General features: G+C 50.3%; 1 protein-coding gene across 1 annotated transcript in view; it reads left to right on the top strand.

Annotated features, from left to right (window-relative positions):
• Positions 1–20,624, top strand: part of LOC146859437 (adenylate cyclase type 10-like) — a 357,025-nt gene that overhangs the window by 175,878 nt on the left and 160,523 nt on the right. Inside the window, exon 4 of the mRNA XM_085646984.1 lies at positions 9,066–9,261. Within this exon, the coding sequence (XP_085503110.1) occupies positions 9,066–9,261 (196 nt within the window). The remainder of the gene's footprint in view (positions 1–9,065; positions 9,262–20,624) is intronic.

Below are 20,624 nucleotides of genomic sequence, written 5' to 3'. Positions count from 1 at the left end.
GAGACAGGCTGGGGCTGCCAGGTGGTGAATAGAGAGAGTACACCAGGATGGGTGGGAGGAGTGCACCTTGACTCTGAATAGGGAAAAACTCCCTCTTCTGAATATGCCCACCCTGCAGCCTTTGATGTCCCAGATCAAGTCAGGCTCGCCTAATGACCCTGCGCCCCCGCGTTCCTTGATCTTGGTCAGCCCACTCATTACGCCGATTATTATGGACCTTCTCAATGCTTCCCTTACCACCGGCATAGTCCCGCTACCTTGGAAACAAGCGATGGTAAAGGCCCTGTTAAAGAAACCTAACTTGGATAGTAATGATCCCTCTAACTATCGTCCAATTTCTCTCTTACCCTGGATAAGTAAGATTCTGGAGAAACATGTCAACAAGGCATTGACAGAGTTTCTCGAAACCAATCACTTGTTAGATCTTTCCCAAACTGGATTTCGGCCCCTGCACGGGACTGAGACCGCTCTGGTCGCAGTGACGGAAGAGGCTAGGAGGATTATTGATCAAGGAGGGACCGTTGCCATCCTCCTCCTTGATCTCAGCGCAGCTTTTGATACCATGAACCATAGTATCCTTCTTCAGAGACTCTCTAATCTGGGAGTCTCCACCCATGTTCTTCACTGGTTTAAATCCTTTCTAACCAACCGCTCTTTTCAGGTCTTCGAGAATGACGCTATCTCCCCTCGCAAACCACTAGGGTGTGGAGTACCACAGGGCTCCTCATTGAGTCCAACACTTTTTAATATTTATATGACCCCGTTGGCTGCAATCGTCCGCCCTTTCGGGGTAAAGATTGTGACCTATGCAGACGACACGCAGTTAGTAGTCGCTCTTAACCAAACTCTGACACAGACTACCAGTAACTTGAGGGACTGCCTAGAAGCAGTTGCTTCCTGGATGACCTCCTCCTGTCTTAAATTAAATGGAGATAAGACAGAGATGATGCTTTTGGGCAACTATTCAAATGCCATCAACAGCTTCCCCTGGCCGTCTTGCCTTGGACCCACTACCACTCCCAAGGACTCAATTAAAAGCCTGGGATTCTGGTTAGATAAGTCCCTTAACTTCTCTTACCAGGCGGCAAAGCTTTCAGCCACCTGTGTCGGTATGCTCAGGCTTACCCAAAAAATTCTCCCCGTACTCCCCTTCAAAGCCAGACAGATCATGACACAAGGATTAGTACTTTCCCGTCTGGACTACGGTAATGCCCTTTATCTCGGGCCCCATCAGTCTACCATCAATAAGTTGCAGATCATCCAAAACTGTGCAGCACGAATGCTTCTGCATGTCCCCCGTCTCGTCTCTATAAAACCTGGCCTAAGGAATTTTCACTGGCTCCCAATCAGGGAAAGAATTGCCTTTAAGAGCTCATGGGCCTCATGTAGGTAGCATACCAGTTACCACTTCTAAAATACCGAACGTTACCGAATCGGTATTTAAGAAGTGGTAACTCGTATGTAGGTAATGAGTCGGTATTTTTTACCGATTCGTTACAATTCGGTAATTACCGAATCGGTATTTACCGATTCGGTAATGAGGCATTCCTTCCCATTGAGGGGAAGGTATGCCTCATTACCGAATCGGTAAATACCGATTCGGTAATGGTGGAGAACATGCAAGGGTGGCAGGGTGTCACATTGACACCCTGTTGCACCCCTGATTCGGCCATGTGTGCACATGTGGCACACATACATGCCCTAAGGGCATGTATGTCTGCCACATTGCACACTGCTAAGCGCTTCAAAATGCATACACACATACATTAATTATTTACCACCAACTATAAGTTGGTGGTAAATACCGACTCCTAAACACACCCACACACCCCCCCTACATATCATTTCTGGAATCGGAATTTACGGATTCGGTAAAATTACCGAATCGGTAAAATTACCACATCGGTAACGTTACCGATTCGGTAATTTTACCGATTCGGTAGTTTTACCGAATCGGTAAATTCCGATTCCAGAAATTGACCCCCTACATACCAATAGCCAAAATACCGGTCGGTAACGGTATAATTACCGAAAATCGGCCGTTACCGACCGGTATTTGGCTACCTACATGAGGCCCTATGTATTGCCCATCGCGCCTTCTGGAAGACCGGCGCCACTATTAACCATTCACTGATCTCCCCTTATCTTCCAACCAGACATCTCAGGTCAACATCTCTGTTCTTGACTAGAGTCCCAAAAATTAAGAGATCCAGAGCGGGCGGACGACTATTTTCCTATAACTCCTCCAAACTTTGGAACTCCCTCCATCTCCATCTGCGCTCAGAATCCAACCATCTCTCCTTCCGAAAAGGGTTAAAAACGCTGCTGTTTACCACCACTGACTAGGTCCCTCACCCATTCATGCATACTCAGTTTCGCTAGCGCTGGGACACCTTAGGGTAGCCATCGCGCTTTATAAAAATTCTTTTCATTTCATTCATTTCATTTCAGGGCTGTACTCTGCCCCCACAATGCTGGCTCCACCCCCTGGTGAGCGTCTGATGTCTCTGCCCTGCCTGCTGAAAGAAGAAGCCAGAGTCCCAACAACAAAGTGCTCCTCACTGAAAAGAACTGAACTGGGATTAGGCAAAGGACCCCCTGGCCTGTAAAGACAAAAGAAACTGGGTATAAATGTAGGAGCCCTGCTCCTAAGAAATCAGATCCTGATTGAACCACGAAGAAACTCTGCCTGACCAGAAGGACCTGGAAGAAGCTGAAGGAGGAGTAACTTTCCCAAACCTGGGGGATTGGCCTGCAGTGGTGCCTTGCTGAGAAAGGAGAGGAAAGGACTAAAAAGAGACTTTGCAACTTTGTTTTCAACAATCTCCAAGGGCTTGGAAGAGAGCTTGCCCCCTGAACTGAGTCCCAGGACCATTGGACTCATCTGCCTTCCAAAATTGAGTTGCCTGGACAATTATTGCTTGTTTCCCGCTGGATTTGGCCCCAGTACGACTCGTACCCCATCCGCCCAGAAGCTGTGTCTTTGCCACCCGGCACAGTGTGTCTACGCTGATTTAAAAGCGTTAGTACGCACCGTATCCCTCCCAGCCGCATCGCACCTAACCTTCCCCGCCGATTCGAGTCGTACAGCCCTGGCTGCCTAATCCTGTACGCCCGACCCAAGCTTCGTTGTCCCGCAGGTACGGTCCGTACGCTGCTAAGACGTACTGCACCGTGCCGTACTCAGAGCCGAGAAGCCGCATCACGCTGATCCTCCCCGTACGCTGTACGGCTCGCCGAGAAGTGTCGCCGCCTATCCGCACCGAAGGTACGGCTCGAATGCCGAACGCCACGGACTCTGCAAGCCAATCCGGGCCATCCGCACGTATCCCTGAAGGTCCCGTACCAACGCCGCGTCCCGACGCCGCGACCCGACCAGCATCCGAATACCCTGCCGAACTACGAGCCAGACCCATCGACTTGTCCCGCATTATCCGTCGCGGACCCTACAACACCAAGGTACTTTGTTCTGTTCGCACCGCAGCGTGCATGCCACGCACCCCGGAGTCCGCAACGATTGTTAGACTCGTACTTCCCTTGTTTTGAATGCCAACGAGTCGCACATCCAGGTACGAACCGTACAGAGCCTTGACAGAAGCGTACTTATGTGAAAGAAGCATATTTTAACTAAAAGAAGCCTATTTTTGCATTTTAAGCCTTTTTACAAGAACATTGAACTTTAAAATAATACTGTGGTTATTTTATTCGTTATTCTGGTCTTGTGCTAAGCCTTATATAAAGAAAACTATTTTTGATACAACCTTGATTGGTGTCCATTTGTGGTGTGTCATTGCATTACTGTATGTGTTCACAAATGCTTAACCTATGACGCCCTGAGACTAGTCTTGACTGCTTGCGCCACACTACCTAAAGGGTGAGCAGGGGTTATTTGAAAGGGTGATCCCCTTACTCTGACTTAGAAGTAAGAGTCCCTGCTTGTCACAAGTGTATACCTGTGCCAACCAGAGATTCCCAATTCTAACATTCGTGGTCTGTCCATCCAATTTAGATTGATTGTTAATGGAGCATACTCTATTTTCATCACTGACATACTCCCCTGAAGGCCGAATGGAATACGGGCAGTCAGAGATAAGCCATTCAACCATCTCCCCAATTTAGAGTGGGCAGTCAGGTGGCTTTTTTTTGCTGTACATCACTGGCCAGTAAAACTTGGCTGGGGGGGACAGTAAAATGGGAGAAGTTTTTGGGGTGTTGTGGCCTGAATCCTCTGGTAAACAGGTGGTCCCACTATGGAAGGGGTCTGAACCCCCATGTGAAAAGATGAGGCAGATATGATAAGGTCCTCAGTCCCATGTGGTAGGTGAGTTTCATGTAGTAAGATGACTGAGCCCATGTAGTAAGTGAGTTACCTAAGGTAAGGGACTGAGCCCCATACAGTAAGGTACTGAGCCCCCTATGCTAAGCAAATTCCCTGAGGTAATGGGCTCAGCCCTCATAGACATAGAGGAATTGAAATCTCTGGGCCTGATTCACAAAGGTAAACTGAGACGAAAGTCTAACTTTACAACTTTTTGTATTCACAAAGGGCATTTACGAGTAGTAAAATTAGACTTTTGTGTCAGTTAAAATTGAGTTTCGGTCTCAGTTAGACTTAAGACAAAAACATACGTTAAACAGAGACAAAAAGTCTAACTTTACTACTCATAAATGCCCTTTGTGAATACCGAAAGCCGTAAAGTTAGACTTTCGTCTCAGTTTACCTTTGTGGATATGCCCCTCCATGTACACCTGGGTCCTAACCTCCTGTTCCTCCCATTGCTCCTGCACAGCAGCTCACACACAGCTCTGCCAACATACCATTACCTTGATATGAAGTCCTTCGATATTCCTGTACTGTGATCAGCAAAGAGACCTGCAGATAAGCAGCGGTCTGGACCTTAAGCACTCCTTCTGTTTCAAGACACCCTCACTGCTCTGACAAGTGAATCCGTCTTTGCCTGTAGCACCGCTGCTGTTCCAGTACTAGGACAACCTCAAAGTTCTGGCAGTGCACCTTAGCTGTGGCATGTAGCTTCACCGCTAATCCAGCACTGAGATCCCCTAAACCACTGTGGGAATGCATTTCAATCCTGGCCTGCAGCAGACCTTCTATTCCAGTACTGGAACTCTGTCACCCTCTGCCTCCTAATGCAATCCTGGCCTGCTGCTCTACTTCCATACTAGTACTGGGACACATCCATTCTGGCAATGCACTTAAGTCTTGGCTGCAGCACCTTTCCCATCCCAGTAATGGGGTAAATAAACTCAACAGTCTAACAGTTGATTTAGTCGTGGCCTGTAACAACTGTGCCATTTGAGTACCAAGACACCCTCATCGCTCTGACAGCTGACTCTGTCTTGGCCTGCAGCACTCCTGCTCTTCCTGTACTGGGTCACCCTCTGAAAGTTGACTCAGTCATGCACCCCCCTGTTGTCCTGTACTTGGACTCCCTCTGAAAGTTGACTCAGTCATGCACCCCCCTGTTATCCTGTACTGGGACACCCTCTGAAAGTTGACTCAGTCATGCACCCCCCTGTTATTCCTGTACTTGGACACCCTCTGAATGTTGACTCAGTCATGCACCCTCTGTTATTCCTGTTCTGGGACACCCTCTGCAAGTTGACTCAGTCAAGCACCCCCCTATTATTCCTGTACGTGGACACCCTCTGAATGTTGACTCAGTCATGCACCCCCCTGTTATTCCTGTACTGGGACACCCTCTGAATGTTGACTCAGTCATGCACCCCCCTGTTATTCCTGTTCTGGGTCACCCTCTGAAAGTTGACTTAGTCATGCACCCCCCTGTTATTCCTTTTCTGGGTCACCCTCTGCAAGTTGAATCAGCCATGCACCCCCTGTTATTCCTGTTCTGGGACACCCTCTTCAACTTGACTCAGTCAAGCACCCCCCTATTATTCCTGTACTTGGACACCCTCTGAATGTTGACTCAGTCATGTACCCCCCTGTTATTCCTGTACTTGGACACCGTCTGAAAGTTGACCCCAGTCACGCACCTCCCTGTTAGTCCTGTACTGGGACACCCTCTGAAGTTGACTCAGTCATGCACCCCCCTGTTATTCCTCTCCTTGGACACCCTCTGAAAGTTGACCCCTGTCACGCACCCCCCCGCTGTTCCTTTACTAGGACACCCTCGTACTCTGACAGTTGACTGAGTCTTAGCCTGCATCACTGCTGCTAGTTCAGTACTGGGACACCCTCAAAGCTCTGACAATTGGCTCTGTTGTGTACCCCTCCCCTGCTAGACCGGTACTGAGACACTCTCACAGCTCTGACAGTTGACTAACTCTTGGCCTCATGCACTCCTGCTATTCCTGTACTAGGAGACCCTCATCACTCTGACAATTGACTACATTTTGCACCCCTCCCCTGCAATTCCTTTACTAGGACACCCTCATACTCTGACAATTGACCCACAGTAGACTGCAGCGTCCCGGCCACCCCAGTACTGAGCACCCTCACCTCTGACAATTAACTCAAACCTGGCCTGCAAAACTCAGGCCATCTCAATACTGAACACCCTCACCTCTGACAATTGACTCAAACCTGGCTTGCAGCACCTAGGCCATCCCAGTACTGAACACCCACACCTCTGACAATTAACTCAACCCTAGCCTGCAGCACCCCGGCCACCCCACCACTGCGCACCCTCACCTCCGACAATTGACTCAATTCTAGCCTGCAGCCCCCCGGCCATCCCAGTACTGAACACCCTCACCTCTGACAATTGAGTCAACCCTAGCCTGTGACACCCTGGCCACCCCAGTACTGAGCACCCTCACCTCTGACGATTAACTGAAACCTGGCCTGCAACACTCAGGCCTAGTCATGGCTGGTACAACTTGCGGGTGGGGGTGAGTAGGGGGGGCGCGCAGGGAGGGAGTCGCGTGGGGAGGAGGTTTAATTCAAGAAAGCTAAGTTAACTTACCTTTGCCAGCCCAACCCGCGTCGTCGGTCTGCGTCGTCCTCTGTACAACATGAAGGAGCCGCATGCAGCATCCCTCCCCTCCCCCAAACCAATCACAATGATGCAATGGCAGTGTTGTGATTGGCTGGGACGCCGACACTACACAGGCGTCTATGGGGAGGCCATCAGCCTACATAGAGAAAATGCAGAGTGTATATGACTGGTTTGGTCAGTCAGCGCCCACAACAGTGGGCAAGCCACTCCTCCACTGTCGTACAGCAGACATGCCCACCCGCCCACCCACAACCAAACCCTGCCTTATGCTTTCTCACAGTGCGAGAAGCAGAAACATAACATGGTATTTAAAATACCATTTTATGTTTCTGCTTCTCGCACTGCAAGAAAGCAGTGGGGTGACGCTCCTCCGCCAACATGGAGGAGCTGCCCCTGCCCAGGGCATCACAGTACTGAACACCCTTACCTCTGACAATTGGCTCAACCCTAGCCTGCAGCGCCCTGCCATCCCAGTACTGAGCACCCTCACCTCCAACACTTGACTCAACCTGGCCTGCAGCACCCCGGCCACCCCAGGACTGAGCACCCTCACCTCCAACAATTGACTCAACCCTAGCCTGCAGTACCCTGGCCACCTTAGTACTGAGCACCCTCACCTCTGAAAATTGACTGAACCTGGCCTGCAGCTGCCAGGACACCCCAGTACTGCACAATCTCACGTCTGACAACTGACTCAACCTTAGCCTGCAACACCCCAGCCACCCAAGTACTTTGCACCCTCACGTCTGGCAATTGACTCAACCTTAGCCTGCAGTGCCCCAGCCACCCCAGTACTGCGCACCCTCACCTCTGACAATTGACTGAACCATTGCCTGCATGCCCCAGGCCACCCTAGTACTGAGCACCCTCACCTTTGACAATTGACTGAACCATAGCCTGCATTACCCTGGCCACCCTAGTACTGCGCACCCTCACCTCTGACAATTGACTGAACCATAGCCTGCATGCCCCAGGCCACCCTAGTACTGCGCACCCTCTGACAATTGACTGAACCATAGCCTGCATTACCCTGGCCACCCTAGTACTGCGCACCCTCACCTCTGACAATTGACTGAACCATATCCTGCATTACCCTGGCCACCCTAGTACTGCGCACCCTCACCTTTGACAATTGACTGAACCATTGCCTGCATGCCCCAGGCCACCCTAGTACTGCGCACCCTCACCTCTGACAATTGACTGAACCATAGCCTGCATTACCCTGGCCACCCTAGTACTGCGCACCCTCACCTTTGACAATTGACTGAACCATAGCCTGCATTACCCTGGCCACCCTAGTACTGCGCACCCTCACCTCTGACAATTGACTGAACCATATCCTGCATTACCCTGGCCACCCTAGTACTGCGCACCCTCACCTTTGACAATTGACTGAACCATATCCTGCATTACCCTGGCCACCATAGTACTGCGCACCCTCACCTCTGACAATTGACTGAACCATAGCCTGCATTACCCTGGCCACCCTAGTACTGCGCAACCTCACCTTTGACAATTGACTGAACCATATCCTGCATTACCCTGGCCACCCTAGTACTGCACACCCTCACCTCTGACAACAGACTCAACCCTAGCCTGCAGCAGCCTTGCCATTCCAGCACTTAGCGCCCACACCTCTGACAATTGACTGAACCATATCCTGCATTACCCTGGCCACCCTAGTACTGCGCACCCTCACCTCTGACAATTGACTGAACCATAGCCTGCATTACCCTGGCCACCCTAGTACTGCGCAACCTCACCTTTGACAATTGACTGAACCATATCCTGCATTACCCTGGCCACCCTAGTACTGCACACCCTCACCTCTGACAACAGACTCAACCCTAGCCTGCAGCAGCCTTGCCATTCCAGCACTTAGCGCCCACACCTCTGACAATTGACTCAGTCCTGGCTTGTACTGCTCCTGCTACAGCACTACTGAGACCCCCAAGTACCCTGCAGTGCCTGAGTGCACTGTTCCCCTAGCCAGCTGCACTAACACACTACTCAACCAGAAGCTTGCAAACAGATTGAAGTAGAGTCCTCCGCACAACTAAGCACCTATTTCTGGTTCTTTTGCAGGTTTGCCAGGCTCGAGGAATGGGATAACTTCAAACCAGCCTACAAGAAAGCTAAGAAACTGGTGCTGCACACAAACGCCTCCTACTTTGCAATATTTGGATATGCCAAGTTTCTTGAGTGTCAAGTCCTTGTACTTCGGAAAGTGCTCATTGATAAAGTGGAGGAAATAGAGGATGTCAAGGAGGCCACTTTTGCGGTACAGTAGCTGCCCTTTGTTTACAACTGTATAGGTCCACTGAGTGCAGGCTCCTCTCGCAAGAGCAGTGCTTCAGAATGAGGATGAGCCAAAAAACACTGCTCTTATGGGGACACCTGGTGGCTGTGGCTGGGGGTACTGCTCTTACAGTGACACCTGCTGGCTGTGGCTTGGGCACTGCTCTTACAGTGACACCTGCTGGCTGTGGCTTGGGTACTGCTCTTACAGTGACACCTGCTGGCTGTGGCTTGGGTACTGCTCTTAGAGTGACACCTGCTAGCTGTGGCTTGGGTACTGCTCCTAAAGTGACGCCTGCTGACTGTGGCTGGGGGTACTGCTCTTACAGTGACACCTGCTGGCTGTGGCTGGGGGTACTGCTGTGTCAGTGACACCTGCTGGCTGTGGCTGGACGTACTGCTGTTACAGTGACACCTGCTGGCTGTGGCTTGGGGTACTGCTCTTACAGTGACAACTGCTGACTGTGGCTGGAGGTAATACTCTTACAGCGACACCTGCAGGCTGTGGTGAGGGGTACTCCTCTTACAGTGATACCTGCTGGCTGTGGCTGGAGGTACTGCTCTTACTGTGACACCTGATGGCTGTGGCTGGAGGTACTGCTCTTACAGTGACATCTGCTGGCTGTGGCTGGGGGTACTGCTCTTACAGTGACGCCTGCTGACTGTGGCTGGGGGTACTGCTCTTACAGTGACACCTGCTGGCTGTGGCTGGGGGTACTGCTGTGTCAGTGACACCTGCTGGCTGTGGCTGGACGTACTGCTGTTACAGTGACACCTGCTGGCTGTGGCTTGGGGTACTGCTCTTACAGTGACAACTGCTGACTGTGGCTGGAGGTAATACTCTTACAGCGACACCTGCAGGCTGTGGTGAGGGGTACTGCTCTTACAGTGATACCTGCTGGCTGTGGCTGGAGGTACTGCTCTTACTGTGACACCTGATGGCTGTGGCTGGAGGTACTGCTCGTACAGTGACATCTGCTGGCTGTGGCTGGGGGTTCTGCTCTTACAGTGACACCTGGTGGTTGTCGCTGGGGTACTGCTCTTACAGTGACACCTGCTGGCTGTGGCTGGAGGTACTGCTCTTATAGTGACACCTGCTGACTGTGGTTGGGGTATGCTCTTACAGTGACACCTGCTGGCTGTGGCTTGGGGTACTGCTCTTACAGTGACACCTGCTGACTGTGGCTGGAGGTAGTGCTCTTACAGCGACACCTGCAGGCTGTTGTGGGGGGTACTGCTTTTACTGTGATACCTGCTGACTGTGGCTGGAGGTACTGCTCTTACGTTGATACCTGATGGCTGTGGCTGGAGGTACTGCTCTTACAGTGACAACTGTTGCCTGAGATGGAAGTACTGCTCTTACAGTGACACCTGCTGGCTGTGGCTGGGGGTACAGCTCTTACAATGACACGTGCTGGCTGTGGCTGGAGGTACTGCTCTTACAGTGACACCTGTTGGCTGTGATTGGGAGTACTGCTCTTACATTGAAACCTGCTGGCTGTGGCTGGGGGTACTGCTTTTACAGTGACACCTGCTTGTTGTGGCTGAAGGTATTGCTGTTACGTTACACCTGCTGGTAGTGGCTGGGGGTACTGCTCTTACAGTGACACCTGCTGGCTGTGGGTACAATTAATACAATGACACCTGCTGGCTGTGGCTGGGGGTACTGCTCTTAGAGTGACACCTTTTGCCTGTTACTGGGAGCTCTGCTCTTACAGTGACACCTGTTGGCTGTGACTAGGGGTACTGCTTTTTCAGTAACACCTGCTGGCTGTGGCTGGGGGTACTGCTGTTACAGTGACACCTGCTGGTAGTGGCTGGGCCTACTGCTCTTACAGTGACACCTGCTGGCTGTGGCTGGCGGTACTGCTCTTACAGTGACACCTGCCGGCTGAGAGTACTGCTCTTACAGTGACACCTGCTGGCTGTGGTTGGGGGTACGATCTTACAGTGACACCTGCTGTCTGTGGCTTGGGGTACGCTCTTACAGTGACAACTGCTGGCTGTGGCTGGCAGTACTGCTCTTACAGGGACACCTGCCGGCTGTGGGTACTGCTGTTACAGTGAATCCTGCTGGTACTTGCCGGGGGTATTGGTCTTACAGTGACACCTACTGGCTGTGGCTAGGGCTACAATTAATACAGTGACACCTGCTGGCTATGGCTGGGGGTACTGCTGTTCCATTGACACCTGCTGGCTGTGGCTGGGGGTACGGTCCTTACTGTGACACCTGCTGGCTGTGGCTGGGGTGCTGCTCTTACAGTGACACCTGCTGGCTGTAGCTGGGGGTACTGCTCTTACAGTGACACCTGCTGGCTGTGACGGGGGGACTGCTCTTACAGTGGCTGAGATTACTGCTGTTACAGTGACACCTGCTGGCTGTGGGTACTTCTCTGACAGTGACACGTGCTGGCTGTGACTGGAGGTACTTGTTTGACAGTGACATCTGCTGGCTGTGGCTGGGGGTACCGCTGTTACAGTGACACCAGCTGGCTATGGCTCAGGGTACGGCTCTTACAGTAACACCTGCTGGCTGTGTCTGGGGGTACCATTCTTACAGTGACTCCTGCTGGCTGTGGCTGGGGGTACTGCTCTTACAGTGACACCTACTGGCTGTGGCTGGAGGTACTGCTCTAACAGTGACAAGTGATGGCTCTTTCTGGGCGTACTGCTCTTACAGTGACACCTGCTTGCTGTTGCTGAGAGTACTGCTGTTACAGTGACACCTAGTGGCTGTAGGTACAGCTCTTACAGTGACACCTGCTGGCTGTGACTGGGGGTACTGCTCTTACAGTGACACCTGCTGGCGGTGGCTGGAGGTATTGCTGTTACAGAGACTGAGAGTACTGCTCTGACAGTGTCACTGCTGGATGTGGCTGGGGATACTTCTCTTATAGTGACACCTGCTGGCTTTGGTTGGGGGTACCGCTCTTACAGTGACACCTTCTGACTGTGGTTGGGGGTACCGCTCTTACAGTGATACCTTCAGGCTGTGGCTGGGGGTACCGCTGTTACAGTAACACGTGCTGGGTGTAGCTCAGGGTACTGCTCTCACAGTGACACCTGCTGGCTGCAGCTGGGGGAACCATTGTTGCAGTGACACCTGCTGGCTGTAGCTGGGGTCCTATAGTGACATCTGCTGGCTGTGTCTGGGGGTACCGCTGTTACAGTGTCAGAGAGTAATGTTGTTACAGTGACACCTGATGGCTGTGACTGGGGGTACTGCTCTTACAGTGACACCTGCTGGCTGTGGCTGGGGTTCCTGCTGTTACAGTGGCTGGGAGTACTGCTGTTACAGTGACACCCACTGGCAGTGGCTGGGGACTGGTGTTACAGAGACACTTGCTGGCTGTTGTGAGAAGGTGGCCTGATATATGCTGTCCACTAGTTCTAGTGGGCACCTTGTATCAGTCCAAGCAAACCCTTATGGTGATAGGTTAAAGACAACCTTTATTGAAAGCTATCCTAGTGGTAGCTATGGAGAGCAGCCTTCAGGCTAAGTCTTGAAGGAATGTAAAGCAGCTTGTTTTACCAGTCTATAATCTCTTGAATGATCAAATGAAAAGACAACCACACCAGGTATATATTCAAAATATATGTATTTAAGATAAAACACAACCCTCTAGTCAATTTAAATTTCAATAGTCCTTTATTCGGTACTTAAAAAATATACCAGAAAAGTATATATACAGTTAAAATCAGTAAAATACGGTTCATAACTCATGGTTGGAGACAATAGGCCAAAAAAATGTATTCAACACCGCCCTCTTGAGTTCCTTAACCTTAAAGCAACCTTAATCAAATTCAAAATGCAAAACAGTGTATGAGGATCATTAGCCCTTTGCAAGAATAATAAGGCAACCTTGGCATGTTTAAACTTTGCCTGTTTTAAAATTCCTACTAAAAAGCTACGCCTAGGTAAAACATAAAGTGGGCATAATAGTACAAAATGAAGGGTATCCTGCGGAGACCTATTGTTGCAGCCGCAGGAACCCTTCTGCTCAACGGTTGAAGTAAAACCCGGTCGATCAGCCAGTAGATGGTGTAAAAGGTTGAGCCTAAAACGAGTGATTAAAAATCTATCCTGGGCGTTATACATAAGAGCGAGATAAGGTTCCATTCCTTCCTCTGTTTTGACCATTGTATGAGCACAGACTGAGGTTTTACTTTCTTCCACAGCCGCTCTGCGTGAGGCTGCCAGGTTCAGGATTTTTTTTTTGACTCTCAATGTATCTTGGGGGATAATTTCAGTTGGATTGATAAAAAGATCCTTACAACCAATTCCCTCAAGTGTGGACTTCACGTATTTTAGCCAGGGAATACTCATTCCTCTGTCCCTTTCTGTACAGTCTATAATAATTTGTCTGCTCAGGTCTGCCTCGGTATTGGACCAAATCTTTAGCCAGGCCATAAGAGGTCTGACCTTTATCAGGTCCTCAATGTATACCTTTCCTAGTTCTTCGTGGATAATGTAGGCGGGAGTACTTTGTGGGGTTTTGAGCACTTTTCTCAAATATTTATTCTCCTCTGTCTGTAACTGCTGAATACTAACAAAACCCCAAACTTCAGACCCATATACCACTTTTGAACAACAGATTGAGCTGTACAAGTTCATAACTTGTTCTGGCGACCACCGGCCCAGCCTGCATCCATAATTCATGATCGCCCCCGTCGAGGCCACTAATTTGGAACACCGCTCTTCAATTAAAAATTTAAAATTTAAAAGCCCATCAAATAACAAGCCAAAGTAGGGGAAGGTCTGTACCTGCCCTAGTTTGTGTGTGCCTATTTTGTATGAGAACTTCTTAAAGGGTTTGGTTCCAGCCAACATGACATAGGACTTAGTCAGGTTTGCCGACAAGTCTAAGGTGTCCATAAAACTGACAAACCCGTCTATCATGCGCTGAAGTCCATTGGGGGTGCGGGCTAAAAGAACCGCATCATCTGCAACACAGGGACAGGGCGGGAACCTACTCGAAGAGAATCTACTTTTAATTTGCCTAGTGCTTGGTCTAAATTATTAATGTATAGGGAAAACAAAAACGGGGCCAAAATACATCCCTGTCTGACCCCACTATTGCAAGCAAAAGGTGCCGTAGTGCCCCCTTCCAAATTAAAACGCACTTTGGCAGTGGTGTTCCAGTGCAATGCTCTCAGGATGTTATCCAGGCCCTGATCGACCCCTAATCTGGACATCAAGGCCCACAGCTTCTCTCTATTGACGTGGTCAAAAGCTGCAGTGAGGTCCATAAACCCAAGATATATAGCCTCATTGCTAGCTAGAGTATATTTTGCCACCAATAGATAGAGATTCAGGCACTGGTCAGTGTTGATCTCCCTGCCCTGAACCCGTACTGAGTATCTGTGATGATTTGATGTTCGTCGGCCCAGTCCGTAAGGCGGTTCAGGACCACTCGTCCCAACACTTTAGCCGTCACATCGATCAAAGATATGGGGCGGTAGCACTGGGGGTTATCCCTGTTCCCTTTTTTAAAGATGGGGACTATTGTTGCCGATGACCATGAACGCGGGAGGCCGATTGCGACCGCCGCATTTATCACCCTTGTGAGAATAGGGGCCCACAGCTCCACCTTGCTTAAATAAAGGTCTGGTGGGATACCATCTGGTCCTGGCGCTTTATTTTGCGTTAAGCCCTGGATACCCGCTACCACTTCCTCCAAAGAAAATTCAATCGTGGTAACCCACCGGGGTCGCTTCCCATCATCCTTATTATTCTCAGCGGTGTGGTTATATAAACTTTTAAAATGATAATACCATTGTTCTGGCAAAATGGTAATAACAATTTCTGGGACATTAGTGTCCTGAAAACATGGGTTATTTATTATTTTTCAGAACGCAGTTATGTCTCTTCTATCTGCTGCGGCTCTTAAATCTTCCCAGGCTTGTGATTGGAGGGAATATTTCCTACGTTTAATCGCCTTTTTGTATGTGATCCTACACAGTGCAATGCGTGACTTGTCCCGGGGTACAGTTTTCAAGCTAGATTTTAGCTCTTTCTGTGCCCGGGAACAATCTTTGTCGAACCATCTGGGGGTGGTGTTTACTCTCCCTTGCTTAGTGGTCTTTAGTAGCCCATCTATTAGATGCGCCACTTCCTCAAATGATTTGACAACGGCAGGTCCCTCCACCGAAAGGTCAAGGCACACCCCAATCACTCCATTCCCTGTCTCCATTAGGGATTTGTAAAAAGCGTCCCCGTCCACTTTGGTCCATCTAAGTCGTCTCCCCTGATCCGTTACCCTCTCAATACTGGCTACCCCTATACCTCTCCTAGCACTTCTGGGGGACAGGTCTTCTAACTCCAGCACTAGGGGGTTGTGATCGCTGAATATACTCCATTCGATCTCTGCCCCTCTTATCCAGTCCTTAAATAGACTGGAGACCACTACGTAGTCTATGAAAGAGCAACACCCTCTGCCCTTGAATGTTGGAATGACCTCCCCTCCACTTCCTATAGCCACAAGGTCTATAGTGTGTACTAGGGCGTGACTTTTCAGGAGCCTATCCAATTCCATCCCCTCACCGGAGTCCTGAAAGTGCGGACCTTCCTCCAACATACAACGAGACCAGTCCTCATTAACAGGAATCAGGTTGGGGCACAGGTGGCAATTAAAATCACCCGTTAAAACCACTAACGGGGCCACCTCTCCCTTCCTCGAGGCTGTCTCTGCGCTTAATCGATTATCTAATTCACTATTTTGTAGATCCCTTCCCCTTGACTACCACTGCGTTATATAAATTAATCAGAATCACATTTAGCCCATTTGTGTGGAACCCAAGGGCCTGAATATTATTTGTGGGCCAATTTAGGTTGGTCCATACTCCTTCCAGCTGCAGATCTACAAATATAAAATGTCCTCCCATAGCTCTTCCCGAGGTTGACTTCTGTGCGGGCACAGAAAAACACTTGTACCCCGCTAGATGAAAGGGGCTACAGTCTATCGCCCAGGTTTCCTGCAAACAGATTACCTGAAACCTGGTGATATACTTCCTCCATTCCTGGTTATCAAATTTTGCTAATAGTCCCGCTATATTCCATGAAACCAGCTTTAGCCCCTCCTGCGTTTGTGTCTCTCTTGGATAAAGTGTAGCTAGGTTATTGTCCTCTATCCTTGCACCTTTTGAGTCCTCATTAGACCTGGGCAGATTATATAAATTCTCTGGTCGCTGAGGGTGCAGGAAGATGTGATTCAGCCCCGCTACTTCCTCACTCCCTGATGACCTAACCGGTAATCCAGGGGGATTTCCTGAAACAGGGGGGACCGCAACACAATCCATCAGAGTCCCATCCGGGGACTCCACAACATACCTTGTAGGCACAATCAATGCGGAGTGGTGAGATAAAGTTACAGTCTGGGAGATATTAGGGGAACAACCCTTTTCACAGAGTCGATTCGTGGGAAGGGTTCTATTGCTCTTTAGTCAATCCAGCTCCTCTAAAGACAAAGGGGGTCAAATCTGTTCCTCAGGCTAAGTGCTCCCTGATTTCTAAGGGAAGCATAAGGCATTGGAAAGCAGAAACCCTTCCCACCCAGAGGGCTATCACTTCTGCTTCGGAATCCGGGGCCTGGACCAAAACACAGAGTTCCCCTTTGGTAGAAAAAGCTCAGGGGCAAAGATCTGATATTGCTTGATTGGCTAACCGGTTCCCAGCTTAATATTTGGTCGACTACGCGCTTGTTCCTAAAATTTACCACCACACAGTCGCCGGTAGCATCCTTTGACCTGTTCCCCAACCAGCTCACCCTTCGGACAAACAGAATTTTCCCCTGATCATTCCCTGTTAGCCGCCTATTCTTGTTCAGCCAGAACATGGTTTTGTTCTTGAGTTCATCGTAGGCCTCTGTACGATCTGGCTTCAACTCCGGGACCCCCGTGAGTATAATTACGTATGGGGCCGCATCTGGGGGTAAGTTTATACAGGGTAGAGGGTTAATGATCGCCTTGGGGGGTGGCCCTTCAGATTGACACTGGGGTGGAAATTCTGGTGAGGGCTGCTTATAGGCTATAACTTGGGGGATACGTGTTGGTGGGGCAAGAGTAACATCACCTGACCTCACAATATAGCCATTAAGAACACGACTAGTGTGTGGGTGATGGGGGTTTGGGGACAATAGAGGACACTTGGCAATGTTGGATTGCCCTTCTGGGGGATTACTTGGTTGTGCAACTAACGGGATCGTAGTGATAGTCTCAGTGACTTTAGCAGTTGTTAGTGGAGGCGAAGTATTACTTGCCGCCACCCCCTTTGTTTTAACCAAGGTTACCACTTTGTATAGCCGACTCAGAATTAGTTTCATTTGAGTGTTGATAAGCTGCTCAAAATAATTCTGCAAGTCACTAATGATTTGGGATACCCAGTTCGGGGGTACTTGTGGTAGCGGCGCGTGCCCCTTAAGTTCCCCTGCAGCCACATTGCTGATTTCGATCGGGGCAGGGGTAGTTTTTCCCCTCATCTGCCTGGGTTTCTTAGTGTTAATCCTCTTTTTCATAGCGAATTGTCCCTTCCCCCCACTATCTGTGTCTCTAAATCGTCATTAATCGCCAGCTTGGCGCAAGGAATATCAGTAGATGGGAAACTGCTAGAGCATTTGGGGTGATTACAATCATGTCAGTCTCGGACTCTTGGGACAAGGGGGTAAGGTCGATTTGCGGGGATAATGAAAGACGCCTCTCAGTGCGCTCGATTTCATTAGCAACCGCACCGATGGCTTTTCGCAACATTCTATCAATTGCGGTAGGCTGAGCAGGTTTTGTCGCAGAACGGGGATTAGGTGAAATAATCAAGCTCAGCTTGGATGACCTTGTTTGTACCGTACTAGCCATTGTATACGATTTCTACGGGTATAATGATTGATAGGCAAGCACAAGAGGTCTTCCCCTTCAAGATACGAGAAAAGCAAACACCTCAGCTAACCGAAAATAAACAGTCCAGATCCACACCCTACTTGAGTCTAGAACAGTGATCTCCCATTCCAGTCTATCATATACAGTAATGCTACCTCTTCTCAAGTCCACAACTGGGTCCTTGATCGCCCTCGGAGCTCGAAGTGATCTTCACAGAGGGGGGGCCCAGCCCAGCCTCTGCCGGCCCCGGACGGCCACAGACGGCCCGCCCTTTGCCTGGGCTTAGACCAGCGCCCGCCCGCGCGCGTCCCGCGTGGCGGGAAGGGCTAATCGCTTATAAATCTTCCAGTTACAGGGGGGAGGGGTGAGGTGTCCGGTACCCTGCAGCGTCCTGGTCCTTGTAGTGCTCTCGGGCCCCCACAGACACAACAGCGGCAATACGAAGCGTCTCTCTTTATGAGACTGGAGTTCGAAGTACTTAGTTTACAAGATAGCTAACATCAGTAATAGCACAAATACACGTTTGGGCCCTAGGGGCGTACCAAACCATATACCAAAAAAATGGTATAAGAACCACAACTGGAATAGACACTAGGCCTATAGCCTGTAGAATCGCTGGGACCCCAAGGAACCACCCAAGGTAGTGACACAGGGGACCCACTGGAACTGTATGTAGTGTGTAAACACAACCGCGGGTTCCCGTTATCTTCTATGGGCAATTTCGCGGTTGGAAATTTAAAGATTAGGAACACTTCTAATCCAGTCAGGACCAAACCCTTTTGGACTTAAGAAGTTCTAGGGCTAGCACCCACGGGAGCACCGGAGTACTCGAGTTACCTCACCCAGGGAAGCCGGGTGCATAGGTGTCTTTTGGTGTCGGGTCGCGTCATCGATTTCAATGGAAGCCTGCAAAGAACTGCTGCTGCCGTGAAGAGGAGAAGTGTCCGAAGAGATCCAAGCCTGGATCTAGGATGTAAGGAACCTGAAAGCAGAGGGGACAGAGTCTGGGTCGCTTGCCAGTGACCGAGGGCAGGATGGACCAATGCCCACAGATGTCGGGTGCTTCAGGTGAGTTGATGGGTGTCTTGACTCTTCAGCCACGAGGTCCCGGAGGCGTCGACGAAGTCCACGAGCCGGATTCGAGCTGTCCCACAAAGTCTGTTGAGTGCTGCGGTGTCGGCGACCAGATTGGACCCAACAAGCCATGGCAACGGCAAGTCACTGGAATTTAGAGAAAGGACTGCGGTGCAGACCAGCAAGGTCTGAGGGACTCACCCAGCGAGGGTAAGTAAGGGCATGTCTGGAGCAATCAGGAAAGCCCATGCAGAAAAGGAGTTGCCTTTGTGGAGACCTGCTAGCCAATGTGCTAGTGATCACAAAGGAGCCTCGAGCGGTCGCACTTGAAGCTGGCCCACGGGTCACTTGTGGAGTGGAGGCCAACTATCTTTGGTGCATGTGGTGCACAAGGCTGGGGCTACTCGGAGCCCAAAGCACAACTTCGAGGAGGTCCAGGAAGATAGTGTTGCTGCAATAGATCACGGTGTCCAGGGGTCATGGTTTCACGTCACCCACAATAGCCACGGGCCTCAGCTTTGCTGTGGACTCAGGGTAGCCTCGGGGAAGTCTGGAAATCCACTTCTGGTGAAGCAAAGACTTCAGCGTCCGGCGGGAGCTTCAGCGATGCAGACCGGTCAGTCGCTTTTTTGGTGCCTGCCAAGCAGGGGTGTCATTCTTTGACCCCAAGGGAGATTTCTTCAGTCTTCTAGTTAAAGTAGAACATCGAAGGTCTAGGATATATGTTGCAGAGTTTCGTCCAGGGTATTGGGGGCTGGGGGCACTGCGGTTACAGTGACACCTGTTGGCTTTGGCTTGGGTACTGCTCTTACAGTGACAACTACTGGCTGTTGCTGAGGCTACTGCTTTACAGTGACACCTGATGGCTGTTGCTGGAGGTACTGCTCTTAAAGTGACACCTGCTGGCTGTGGCTGGGGGTACTGCACTTACAGTGACACCTGCTGGCTGGGGGTACTGCTCTTACAGTGACACCTTCTGGCTGTGACTGGGGGAACTGCTGTTATAGTGACACCTGTTGGCTGTGGCTGGGGGTACTGCCGTTACAGTGACACCTGCTGTCTGGCTGTGGGTCCTGCTCTTACAGTGGCACCTGTTGGCTGTGACGGGGGTACTGCTGTTACAGTGATACCTGCTGGCTTACGCTGTGGGTACTGCTGTTACAGTGACGGAGAGTACTGCTGTTACAGTGACACCTGCTGGCTGTGGGTACTGGTGTTACAGTGACACCTGCTGGCTGTTGCTGAGAGTACTGCTATTACAGTGACACCTGCTGGCTAGGGGTACTGCTCTTACAGTGACACCTGCTGGCTGTGACTGGGGGCACTGCTGTTACAGTGACACCTGTTGGCTGTGGCTGGGGTACTGCTCTTAGAGTGACAACTACTGGCTGTTGCTGAGAATAC

The sequence above is a fragment of the Triturus cristatus genome, chromosome 3_2 (genome assembly GCF_964204655.1).
Source record: "Triturus cristatus chromosome 3_2, aTriCri1.1, whole genome shotgun sequence".
Lineage (NCBI taxonomy): Eukaryota > Metazoa > Chordata > Amphibia > Caudata > Salamandridae > Triturus > Triturus cristatus.
This window is presented reverse-complemented; position numbering and strand designations above follow the sequence as displayed.